At 40.2% G+C, this 14003-nt stretch overlaps 1 protein-coding gene across 3 annotated transcripts in view; it reads left to right on the top strand.

Annotated features, from left to right (window-relative positions):
* Window positions 1–6947, top strand: part of LOC126251800 (juvenile hormone esterase-like) — a 362809-nt gene extending 355862 nt beyond the window's left edge. For all 3 annotated transcript variants that reach the window (XM_049952436.1, XM_049952439.1, XM_049952438.1), the window contains one exon: window positions 6698–6947. In XM_049952436.1, coding sequence (XP_049808393.1) covers window positions 6698–6881 — 184 coding nt within the window. In that variant the 3' untranslated portion in view covers window positions 6882–6947. The remainder of the gene's footprint in view (window positions 1–6697) is intronic.
* The last annotated feature ends 7056 nt before the right edge of the window (window positions 6948–14003 follow it).

Below are 14003 nucleotides of genomic sequence, written 5' to 3' on the forward strand. Positions count from 1 at the left end.
CTCCAGACAGATCTTCACTGGTCATCGGGGCACAATTCGAAGAGAGATCATCACTGAAGTCAGCCTTACTCCAATGAGATTCCAGGCCGAAGGCGTGTCTGGAGATGCCCCAGACAGTGGAGGGATATCAACCTGACTGTCGTTCTCCCTATGTCCCAAAAACCAGAAGTGATGGTCTGGAATGGCACTTCTTTTCGTTGCAGGACTCCTTGGTTGTCATCCGCAGCGCCCCTACAGCACAGCAGTACGTCGACGACATTCTACGCCCCGTTTTGTTGCCCTTCATGGCAAGTCATTCTGGGTTTACGTTTCAGCGGCACACGGCGAGAGTTTCTACAGCTTGTCTTCATGCTTTCCAAACCCTGCCTTGGCCTGCAAGGTTGCCAGATCTCTCACCAAATCGACATCGTTTGGAGCATTATGAAAAGGGCCCTCCAACCAGCTATAGATTTTGAGGTTAAACGCGCCTATTGGACGGAGTTCGGCAGGATATTCCTTAGGACCACATCCAACAGTTCTATCAATCAATGTCAAGCCAAATAACTGCTTGCATAAGGGGCAGAGGCAGACCAACTCGTTATTCACTTGCTCCATTTGTGAAAGTGTTTCTCTTGTATAAATCATTGACTATGTTTGAAACTATAATCATTTGTTTGCCTGTCATACAAGCTTAACCACGAAGGAGGCACAGTAATCCTTAGATATATTCTTGTTCGGCACACAACACAGAACTGTTTGACGAAACGTAGATTTTGCTATTTATGTTTGATCAGTCAAAACGAAGAATTAAGAAGGATGGTATGCTTCTGTTACAAAGGAAACAACCAAAAAATACAAGAAATAACATCTCATTTTATCAATGATTTGTTTTAGAACTTAATAATTGCGTGCAGTCTCCCTCAGAAATCTCTAAAGGAATAATCTCTCCTATGGATTTACTTGTAGAACATTATATGATGAACACAGATTTGTATTTATGCTGAAACGTCCCCTTTGAACAATTATACAAGACTGTGCTTAAACTGACACACAATATTTTTAGCGCAACGCAATCTGACTTTCAAAAATCTATACAAAAGAATGGCCCTGACTAACATTAACCTATACCTTTCACAGATCACTTACCTCACCAAAAATCTTCGTTACTCGAACTACTGCAATACAGCGAGCGCCACTACTGCCAGCTAAATAAAAGATTCAAACTACTGAAGGCACTAACTACTGATAGGCATAGTTAGCAAATGAAAGATTTTGATAGAGAACAAACAATGTATTTACCTTAATAGCCATAATATATATAGCACTTCATGATATCCAGTATTACAAATTTCAAAACTCTGCCATCTCTCTCCCCACATCCACCACTGCTGGCGGCTCACCTCCAACTGCGCAACGCTACGTGCTGTTCGCATCCAGCTGCCCAACACTACAATGGCAGACAACAATGCAGACTAGCCACAGACTGCACACAGCACAGCCAGTGATTTTCATACAGAGCGCTACGTAACGTTGCCAATAAGAAAACACAAACAGCCTACTTACATAGCCCCCATGCTCCCCACAAAAAATTTTACAAATTGTTTTGGGCAGTGGCCAATAATGATTTGATAAAATTTTTCATAAGTACAATAACAAAGAAATCAAAGGCACACATTTATTGATACAATGTTGGTCAAAAGCTAAAATTTTCTCACAGTCCATAAAGACAGTCCTGATCATTCATCACAGTAACATTGCAGTGTTTTTCTCAAAGTCTGAGCAGTAAAAGAAAATGCACACGGAAGTAGTGGATTTCCATGCAATCTTGAAGAAGTAGTGTTGTCCTTTCAACGGAAAGACAGTGCTGACTCTTGACATGCAGACAGGTATTGGTCCACAACAGAGCAAACCCACAGCAGAGTCAGTCGAAATTTTTAAGAGTATTGGTAGGTAGGTCATCACAGAGCAGACCCACTGTAGTCCTGGTAGAGATTACGGTATTGGTGGGCCACCAGAGGTGCAGACCCACTGCAGTCCTTGTAGAAATAATGGTACTGGCGAGTCAGCAAAGGTGTAGACCCACTGTAGTCCTTGTAGAAATGGCCAGCAGCCATCTGTTGTGACTGTGCAGGTGCACAATCACCATTGAAGAATCTTGCGGATAATATAGCAAGTCCATAACCACCACTTGTGCACTCACAAAGTTTTTGGAATTGTCCTTAGAACCAGCAATGCTGTCATCCAGTCCCTTGCTGAATTATTAACAAACGTGCAAACACTAACAGTCCCTACTTGTCACATATTGTCCATATACTATGACCAACAGAAACGTGTGCAGTGAAATGTAACTTAATTTGAAGAACTGGTGTCTATACAATTATAAATTTACAACATGAAAATACAATTACAAAGGTACAAAATACATCATTAAAGAACATAATAGTACAGATAACATTTGTAGTAATATGGGCTTTACAAAAGAATCGAAATAACATATACATCAGTGTTACAGGAATTATGACATAAGTACATACATAAAAGGTCTGAATAACTTTCGAAACATCAACTTCACACGTGAGCATTAAAACAAAACAGAATAAATAATGTCTAAACATCTTTACAAAGTAAATAACATATTATTAGAAAAATTCTACAACGTAACTCTCATCAGATAAACACATAAAGACAGGAAGAACACAAATATACAAGAGTACACATACACATAGGGGGATAACACAATGGAAAGGACTGGGTTCGTTTTCAGTGTAACATTTGGTACTGCAGTCCAACCCAAAACTTCATTCCATAGATCTTTCGTCTTATTTCAACATTTGTTTTCATCAAAACATCCTATCCAAGCATGCTTTCTGTATTTATATGTTCACATATTTCTTACCTCATTATTTATTTTCCATTATCTAACATCTTTTATTTCCAAGAAAATCCTACCTAAACTTGTTGTCTCTAAATCCTACTTTTTTTTTGTTCATATCCTCTTTCAAAATACCTTTTTTTTTTTTTGGCCAAACCATATTCTTATAGCTTCTCAATGCATTTCTTCCAATTCATCACAACTCGTTCTCTTATATAGCCTACCCCATTTTAAGCTAACTTAAATCTATTGAGCTCAGATGCTAAACTAAGGAACGAGGCAATGCAGCAGCACAAAACAATTAACACAAACAGCAATGATAAAAAATACAAAAAGCAAAGCAAGCAGCATAAATTACAACTAATATAAGGCAATGAGAAGCAAACAAGAAAAATAAATCAGTAGTAAACTGGCTTAACAGAGTAATGCAAAGTGAAATTTAGTAGCACTACGCCTGGCAAACAGCAGCATAAAATGAAATAACTTATACCTGAACATGACAAAGTTCAAGCAGAAAAAATATTACACTAAAAATGGCCATGTCTAATACCTATGTCACATCTTAACACTAGAGTGATGCATCACAATTTATTCTACAAAAGAAATTACCAAGTACTTGAAAAGAAAATTCTGTATGCAATTCCTGTGAAGGGAAATGTCTTTTTGTGCTCCTTCGTTTTCTTTAAGTACATCATGAAGTTATTCTTTACTGGGTCTGTAGGCATAAAATATTTATATTAGTACATCTATATAATTTTATTTTAACCAATGCTACAGTGCAGCTAGAAACTAGATATTAAACAAAATGAGCAAATATGTACAAAGGAAGGCATGAAACATCAGTCATTAGCCATATGGCACTTCATAAGTTAGTAGAAATTCTCTCAATTCTCGTAGAAAGACACTTGTCATAATCAGGTGTGGAGATGTACGAATATTTCCCATCAGTTCATAAGCATTTCAGTAAGTAGCACAAAGTACGAGTAATCGTATGTTTTCAAGTAATGAGTGTGTCATATTTGCGATGCTTTCTACAAAGGAACGTCAATAGCGAGGATAATGGCCTCCCTTTTTTTTTTCTCTCCACCTAATGGCTTTCTTTTGTCAGACGACTACCTCTCAGCTGGACGACCAAAACGCATTACGTCAAGGTCACTTACGTTTCTTAACGAAATATTTACGACAGCAGTTTGCTACAGTGACAGTCTCATATAAAAATTTCACAGGTCGAGAATTTGCATTACAAATGTGTAGAAACAAAATCTTATGAATATAACAGTGTCCAAAAAATGTTCGCCGGCATTGTGATACATTCACGCATTTACACACATTTCATAACTCTTAAAGTACGATTCTTGGTTTCCAACAACCTTTTTCAAAAACCAGAGTCCCTAACCACTACTCATTATTCCTTACCTTATTCGTCGACACTTCTTCAATATTTCATCATAACATACGTAGCATAATCAAATAACTCATATAGCATCAGCTTATTGATCATAAACATACCGCAACAGCATAATACACATCATCATCGTAATAATAACATCATAAATCCTCAGCCAAATCTCAAAATCGTCGTAGCTTCCTCCAATAGTTTCAAAACCTAAAAAAAATTCTCTGCTTATTTCAAAAGTGTCATCTACCTGAAACGTACTTTAAAGATCATGCTCCCTTACCAAATACATCATTCAAAGCTCTCATAGTATCACAATGGTTCCGAAAAAATATGAGCATTTCACAAAGTACAGACAAAATACAATTTCATAAGTGTGAAGTTATCCAACTGTGTAATTACGTAAACATCTGTCACTGATGTAGTAAAAAAAAATGTTTATCTCTCAGTTACATGATCAGATAGCTGTGTAATTTGTGTGTTAGAGAAATATGGTACCGATGTGTAAAGTTGTATAAGCAAACACCATATTAGCTAGGGCTCCTTGTGCTTGCCAAATACATGGTACACAAAGTAAGCGTGTACCCCCCTGAGGATTAATGCCCTAAATAGATAGTAACATTATCAAGATATTAACCGCGAAGACTGGTTGGAACTGATGGAACAATGATTCTGCATTAAAAGCCCTCCATCTTGTCCCAGACAGTGTTCCGAAGATTGAACGAAGAAAGCAGCAGTGAGAGAATGAACTGCGGCAGTCAAACAACAGAGGTGGTTTCATCTGAGGACATGGGACAAATGTATATATGTCAGTCAAGGAAAGAACGTGCCAGATAGAAAGTTATTGGTTGATTCTCAGTTAATGTGGATTTCGTTAGTGTGTTTTTCTCAGACTGACAGTAAGATTAGCTGTATACAGCAGAAATGTATACAAAATGCCATTACACGTACAACTTCCATTTGTATGCCGTTAGGATATGCACGTAGTGATAGTTTACCTCGAAGTTTGTATGCAATTGTGAACTGATGCCCATCCTCTAAATGAATCGTTTGGGAAATTTCGTTAAAAAGTGACTTCCAGTTGCGCCACCCGTATGGTTACCTCCCGTTAGTGTTACTGTCAAGTAATAGGAGGCAAGAATGCCTTGACCTTGATTCGTATTAATAGGTGTTCTTTGCTGAGGATGGCTTATGTTGTAGCCCCAGATCGTTCAGATAGTTCTTTTTGAGAGGCAATAGAGCAATGTGTCTAAATTTGGTAACATTTTTATGACGCTCCTTGTAATTTAGGCTACTGTAAATTATAATTCCACAGAGGCAGTTGGAGGTGAGCCGCCAGCAGTGGTGGATGTGGGGAGAGAGATGGCTGAGTTTTGAAATTTTTAAAACTGGATGTCATGAACGGATATGTATATTGTGAGTTTTCAACATTATTAAGGTAAATACATTGTTTGTTCTCTATTAAAATCTTTCATTTGCTAACTATGCCTATCAGTAGTTAGTGCCTTCAGCAGTTTGAATCTTTTATTTAGCTGGCAGTAGTGGCGCTCGCTGTATTGCAGTAGTTCCAGTAACGAAGATTTTTGTGGGGTAAGTGATTTGTGAAAGGTATAGGTTAATGTTAGTCAGGGCCATTCTTTTGTAGGGATTTTTGAAAGTCAGATTGCGTTGCGCTAAAAATATTGTGTGTCAGTTTAAGCACAGTCTTGTATAATTGTTCAAAAGGGACGTTTCAATGCATTAAAGCAGTTACTCAAAATATACTCTTCAGGTTCGTCTTCTGGGTGGTAATGAATGCTAGAAATAAAGAATGAAGTTCTGAAACCACTTTAGAATTTCTTTTAAAGTTGTTTAGTCTTTTCAAATAAAGATCTGTGGTATCATACTGAGAAAGTAGATTTTTCTCTCGAAATGATCTGTCAGCGAAGAGTTTCTTTCAAATAAGAAAATTAATAATACATATCGACAGTAAATATTACGGATGAAACACTCAAAATCCGGCAGCCACCGCCTGCGTCCAGCAATAAACTATGAGTTATCTTATTTACGTTGCAATACACGAATAAAATTCTTCCTGTATGATAAAGTTGTAAAACAGTCGTTCTTTCATTTTCCCCTAACTACGAGACTGCTATTGGCGATGAACATCAGGTAAATATGTATCAGTTGTACAGGATGTTGGTGAAAAAACTCAAGGCGGATATATTGCGATGTATGCATAGTGTATAGTAAGGGCGTCAGTTGCACGCAAGCTCATCAGCTGCTAACATTTAAAAGGCGAAAATTAAATATTTATATAGCCGAACGAGTGTGTTTATTAGTATCTGAATTTAATTGCAACCGAAGCCACGAGGCTTGATCTTAAATCACAGACTTTGGCTATCGATTTCCAGTCCATCTGCCTACCTTATTAACGGTATTGATCACAAAAAATTCTTGTTTTCTTACAGAAACCCTACTCCAGAAGCTGATCCCGTGGTCTGGGAGCCCTACAACAACTCGACTCGCAGCTATATGCTCATGCAGGCCACTTTCACACTTTCGCATGACAAGGATGCGGAACGCATGGACTTCTGGGAAGAAAACGTGCCACTGCTACCTTATGCGAATATCTACTCCAAACGCAAGGTTTAACACAGGACCAATATATTCTATGTATGGAACTGGAACAATTACAACTTGTAAATAAATATGTAAAAAGTGGTGTAACATTCTTCACTGAATCTCCCCAAAGGGTTCTCCAAGAGTCTAATTGGAAAGGATTGTCAATTTGCCGCTTCGTGGAGAGTGAGTAGTGCACCATAAGTGTAACTCTTCCGTGTCCATGAGTGTGAAGAGTGTTCGAGGCATGAAATGTTTTGTTTCTGTTGTAAGACAATAAAATCAGAAGATTAAGCTCAGAACTGACACATAGCGGACACACAGCTTCCTCCTCCAGACTAGCAGCAAGGGTTTGGCCGAGTTTAACGTAACCATCAAAAATGTCAGATGGTCTTTCGTCACATCCATAATTAAACAAAAAGTAAGCGCTGACGTTTATAATGTGGACCAATCTACTTGTGTAACACTGCCATGTGAATTGTAGCTGTCATGGGGGATGGTGGGGTGGGGGTATAACCCTATCACTACTATTGTAATTTAATATGCTTTTACCTGAATAACAGGAAATCCTGTCTATGTTGCCAAGTATAGCCCTCTTACTAAATTTAGTTTAGTTTTCAAAAAAAAGTACACTATGGGAGGATATTTCTGTTAGTAGGAAAAGCTAAACGATAGAGTTACCTTCTATACAGGATTTGACCGCATGTTGTGTCTAACGGATAAGTAGATCAGACTATTCAATTCCTTTCCTAAGAACTTACCTAGCGATTAGATAGAAACGAAGTATAAATAGTTTTTATGTTGAAGTTAGGACAACCCAGTTCCAAGTTCATTTAGTAGTTTAAAATATATCCTAACGGTCGCCAGCCTATCCAGGAAATGAAACAATGAAGTATTGGAAAAGCAGAAGCAGTAATTTTGCCGACTTTCTTGCTACTGTTTATGTTGCTTCTTCAAATAACTATTACTCCACGTAAACCATGTTGGTCTACACCCTCATAAATTACGTTTTTTTTTTAAAGAGAAAAAGCCCAGTAGGTAACTTCAAGGAAGCTAAAAAATGTTCGGCCAGGGGTACTTAGGGAAAGGCAGGATTCGATGTGGACGGGGCCTTACACAGTTACCGTTGATTGCTCACTTTAAAAAAAAAAATCACGTACACTTTGTTTGGAACCAATTGCAAATAAGGCTGACAATAAGGAACAATTATCAAATTTGACTGTTAAGACGCAATTTCTTAATAAAAAAATTGTTAAGAAAGTTGCACTCAGGGCTGAGGGCCTTACTGATCAGAAATTCAAATTATTTGTCGGTTAGCCGCCCCAATAGTAACAATTCAAAATTAAATTTAAATAAAAAACCATCATCACAATCTGATCAACCAAGAGCGAAGTGGGCCTCAGACAGTGCTCCAAGGATCGGCGTGGGAAAGTCGCTCAACTTTGCTTCACTCTGAATTTTACGTAAGCAGACTTTTCCTATAACACTTTGCAATAGTTAAGAAAAATCCTATTATTTACACAAACAATTTAAATGGTGCCTCTTTATATTAACTTGGCGCTTCATAAGTCTGAAAAACAGGATACTCGGATTAATCAACACCAGGAAGGAACCCTGTACAACAGTAAATTACCAGAAAAATCTTATCTGGTGGCTGTAGGCATGGGTGTGGCGAACAATTATAGCGGTTACACTACCACAGTACGGCCTGCAAGTATCTTGCTGTATGGACCCAATTTCTCTTCTTGGCGTCGTTCGATTTTACATACAGTAGCCCAACAACTCGCAGCTATGCCGTAAGCCGTTTGCAGTCTACATCCGAGTCATTGTTTTTCGAATTTGCAGACAAAGCTTCTCCTGCTCCACAAGGGTGTTGCCTCAATCACTGCTGCCTACAGCTCGTGTGACTGACTTCCCGCGCTTGCTCTAGGCAGCGCGACAATTCGCCCTTGTCACCTTCTCCACTCCTCAGTGCCACTTTCGTTTAAAAAAAAAGCAGACTGGCTTTTACATAACACCTATTTCTTACATTATTCCTAAGCGTGATCTTTTCTTACAACTGTCAAATTTACAGCAACGTGGATAGTTTATATACACCAATATTTAATGTAATCAACAATTTACATCGTATTTTACATACATTACTCACATATAATGCAAAGAACTTCAATCTCCAGTACAGTACACTTTACATGTACAGAAAATTTAGTACCAATATGCGAAAATTTTAAAGCAAAAAATTACAAAAATTGTAGATGAACAGTAGACAAATAGTGTCCAAGGGGAGAGTACAAAAGGAGTACTGGGTCACAATACTTCGTTAATATTCGCTCATAGCTAACCGTACAGGCACGTGGATCGGCGTATTTAACGGCCGTGTGCCTAGGTCGCACGTACCTGTTTCCCTTCGGCGCTTATTTTCTCTTTGCTGCAACCACCAACTGTGGTCGAGTCCTGTGTTTACTGTATTTAATTAACATCAGGCTGAGGTAGCAGGCACGTAATGAGGATCATAAATGTCTGGTAAAGATCCACATATATTCTACCAGTAAACACCTGAGTACGAACTGCACTGTTCATAACTGTTTTGATACGCAGTATTAATAAATTGAGGTAACACTTCACTCACAGTGGATTACTTCCAATGCAGATCACTCACGCGGTTTGTTAATTAGCACCTCGATTATTTGAAAGTCACTTTTCCGATATTCAGCTATGCTTTTGATAGTCGGCACATTTTTTTGTAATCAACGTTAGTTCTTCCTAACGATGGTATCAATCACTTTCACGAGCGACCGCGAAACTGTTTCGCGACACAGCTAGTTGTTGATATCGTGATACGATATACGAATGAAATTGTCTCCAGTCGTGAATTTTAATTACACAACGTTTGTAGGTCACTCTCAGAATGTTCACTGAATGATGACCAAGTCGACGTTTGTTGATTCCGTACTGCCGGTGCGTGGCTGATTGTTACCTCGACGACACGAGGCATAAATGCGTAAGGAGCACTTCACAATAATCTTCTGATACCTTCGCTGATGAAAACTGACATAAAACACACAGCTTTCATCCTGAAGATTTTCGCCGTTTAGACAATGCAACACGTCTGGCGATACTCGTGGCACCCGAAACTGAGACTCACGCACGACTCAATAACAATATCCACGCTCTCGAGAGGCGGAACTATCGGTTTTGAGGCGGGCAGCGATACCACAGAACGCTTACATATTCTACAGTTCGAAACATTTTGTGCCCACAGAGAGTGCTGCGCCCGCATCTCGTGGTCGTGCGGTAGCGTTCTCGCTTCCCACGCCCGGGTTCCCGGGTTCGATTCCCGGCGGGGTCAGGGATTTTCTCTGCCGCGTGATGGCTGGGTGTTGTGTGTGATGTCCTTCGGTTTGTTGGGTTTAAGTAGTTCTAAGTTTTAGGGGACTGATGACCATAGATGTTAAGTCTCATAGTGCTCAGAGCCATTTGAACCAGAGAGTGCTGCGATAGCTGATGAATCGCGTAAGCTATGCCGTAAGGAAATGGGAGTTACGGAAATCGCAGGTCGCACTTCGAAGCGTAAGGGTTGACAAAAAATGCAGAAACACTAATGAAATGCCTTGCTTAACGCGCAGGACAGGACAGATAGAATAAATTGTGGAAAGGGGCCAAAATAAGGGGCTGTCAGTTATACTCGAACATACAACTTTATTATTTGATCAAACATTACAAGAGCCCAAAAAATTTTTTTAAACACACAGCTGTAATCTTTGGACTTAATTATCGGCTGAAAGCCACTTTAATTTAAAAACGGCTAAAGGCCAATAACTTACAATGCAAGTATAATCAGAAATTTAAAAGGCAAGCCTTATCTTAAAACAGTTCTTTAGTTAGTATAAAGTAAAGAAGTTAAATTCAAATCGGCTGAAGGCCAAACATTTAAAACTCCAATACATTAAATTTTTAAATACCAAAGTCCTTACGTGAAACAATTCTTTAATTTAGGCTGAAGGCCTTAAGAACAAGCAAATGAAACCCAAACCGGCTGAAAGCCAAAGACTTAAAAATTCAATAGGTTGAAGTAAACAAGTTAAGTTCAAATAATCTGAAGGCCGAAGAACTAAAAATACAAAAAAAAAAATTTCAAATGCCAAAGGGCTTACGAAAAAAATTCTTTAAACTAGGTTGAAGGCCTTAAGAGTAAAACAACTCTAATTTAAAACACAAAACCGGCTAGAAAAAATACAAGTACCGACAACAAGAACAAATTAGAGAAAAGTAAGGCAGTCCACACAAGGGCGCCCAGATGTTCGAGGGTCGGCCTGTGATTCAAACACTAACAGGCAGTTGGGCCAACTATTCACGACCCGACGACAACCCAACCGACCGACAGTCAGCGGACTCACCGACAACATAACCACCACGTCACCCGACCAGGGCACAACAGGCAGTTTAACGAAACAACGTAGAAGATATTGCGCCCACAACCAATCATACACGGAGCTGTCAAACCACACACCGAGCTGGACAGCAACAACACAATCAGGAAACTACACTGCCTGAAATTTACGTCAACGCCCAGAGCAGGTAACCGGAAAGTTACCGGCCACAAGGCAGAAGATTCCGCTGGTGCACTTCAATTCAAATAACCTAATACAGTGAAACTCCACCGGAGGGTAGCTAGAATTTTCCAACTTTAAAACCACGTTGCTGCTCGCAGGAATATCCCAACAGCCGACAGAGAACTCCAAACGGCACAATGTGAACAGTCTTGACTTGCTGGTGTGCTAAATCAAAACTCAACTTTCGTGTCCATGGTGGGTGAGCCACGGATCTCGTAGCAATGGGAACAGCGCCACACTCTCCGACACCGCGTAGAGACAGCCAGCGGGCCCCGGCCAAACTACGCCCCGCCGAGATATCCTCACTTCTCCACGCCAACAGACCGACTCCCACACAGCACGGAGAAAGCACTAACTGAGCAGTCGACATCACAAGCTACACACAGTTTCACGAACACTTGCACCAAGGTCTAGACAATACTAAAGGCAGCGACTGTGCAATAACAAGGACGAGTATGCTGGTAAAATAGCTCCATATTTAGCAATTATATACAACCACTCGCAAACAGAAAGATACGTACCTAAAGACTGGAAAATTGCTCAAGTCACACCAATACCCAAAAAAGGAAAGTAGGAGTAATCCGCTGAATTACAGGCCTATATCACTAACGTCAATCTGCAGTAGGGTTTTAGATCATATACTGTATTCGAACATTATGAAGTACCTAGAAGAAAACGATTTATTGACATACAGTCAGCACGGATTCAGAAAATATCGTTCTTGTGAAACACAACTAGCTCTTTATACTCATGAAGTAATTAGTGCTATCGAGAGGGGATGTCAAATTGAGTCCATATTTTTAGATTTCCAGAAGGCTTTCGACACCGTTCCTCACAAGCGTCTTCCAATCAAACTGCGTGCCTACGGAGTATCTCCTCAGTTGTGCGACTGGATTCGTGATTTCCTGTCAGAAAGGTCACAGTTCGTATTAATAGACGGAAAGTCATCGAGTAAAACGGAAGTAATATCCGGCGTTCCCCAAGGAAGTGTTATAGGCCTTCTGTTGTTCCTGATCTATATTAACGATGTAGGAGACAATCTGAGTAGCTGTCTTAGGTTGTTTGCAGATGATGCTGTCATTTACTGACTTGTAAAGTCATCAGATGATCAAAACGACTTGCAAAATTATTTAGATAAGATATCTGTATGGTGCGAAAAGTGGCAATTTACCCTGAATAAAGAGAAATGCGAAGTTATTCAAATGAGTACTAAAAGAAATCAGCAAAATTTCGATTACGCGATAAGTCACACAAATCTGAGGGCTTTAAATTCAACTATATACTTAGGGATTACAATTACGAATAATCTAAATTGGAACGATCACATCGATAATATTGTGGGTAGAGCAAACCAAAGACTGCGATTCATTGGCAGAACACTTAGAAGGTGCAACAGGTCTACCAAAGAGACTGCTTACATTACGCTTGTCCGCCCTATTCTGGAGTACTGCTGTGCGGTGTGGGATCCGCATCAGATGGGACTGACGGATGACATGAAAAAATTACAGAGAAGGGCAGCTCGTTTTCTATTATCGTGAAATACGGGAGCTGGTGTCGCAGACATGATACGTGAATTAGAGTGTCAATCATTAAAACAAAGGAATTTTTCGTTGCGACGGGATTTTCTCCTCCGATTGCGAAAACGTTCTGTTGGTACCCACCTACAAAGGGAGAAATGATCATCACAATAAAATAAGATAAATCAGGGCTCGCACGGAAAAATTTAAGTGCTCGTTTTTCCCGCGTGCCGTTCGAGAGTGGAACGGTAGAGAGACAGCATGAAGGTGGTTCATTGAACCTTCTGCCAGGCACTTTATTGTGAATAGCAGAGTAATCACGTAGATGTAGATGAATCACGAGTCCGCACACGCGAGCAACCCATAAGCGATCGCCGGCCTAGATACATGTCGTCCGACAAGACGACCGACCAACAACCAACCAAGGTGGTCCACACTCAAGTGATATGTATCGGCAACCGTCGGGCGAGTCATGGCTGTCCGGACTTCACTGCAGCCGCGCCCCGACCGAAGTTCTGCCGTGTCCTAAGTCAAACACCGCCAGGTCGGAACTGCACTGCTAGCGCCTCCCAACTCACTGGCAAATCCGAACTAACTCCGAACACACGAAAACTGGGAAGTAATAGCAGTCGGCAAAGATAATACGCCAGGGCTTATATCGATAAGTGCCGCTGCTGCCGCTCACGGGCAGGCAAGGCGGCAACTCAGTGACATAAGGAGGTGGTGGTACAGTAAAAACAGGATGTCAAATGAAATATAGCACGATCACGAGCCACGCACGGCTCAACTAAGAAAACAGTACATTAAACTAAATTAAACTCCATCCGACCAGGCCTTCAAGGTCCAACGATATCGACCGGCCGTCATGTCATTCTCAGCCCACAGGCACCACTGGATGCGGATATAGAGGGGTATGTGGTCAGCACACCGTTGTCCGGGTCTATGTCAGGTTACGAGACCGGAGGCGCTACCTCTCAATCAAGTAGCTCCTCAGTTTGCCTCACAAGTGCTGAGTGCTCCCCGCT

Source organism: Schistocerca nitens, chromosome 4 (genome assembly GCF_023898315.1).
Source record: "Schistocerca nitens isolate TAMUIC-IGC-003100 chromosome 4, iqSchNite1.1, whole genome shotgun sequence".
Classification (NCBI taxonomy): Eukaryota; Metazoa; Arthropoda; class Insecta; order Orthoptera; family Acrididae; genus Schistocerca; species Schistocerca nitens.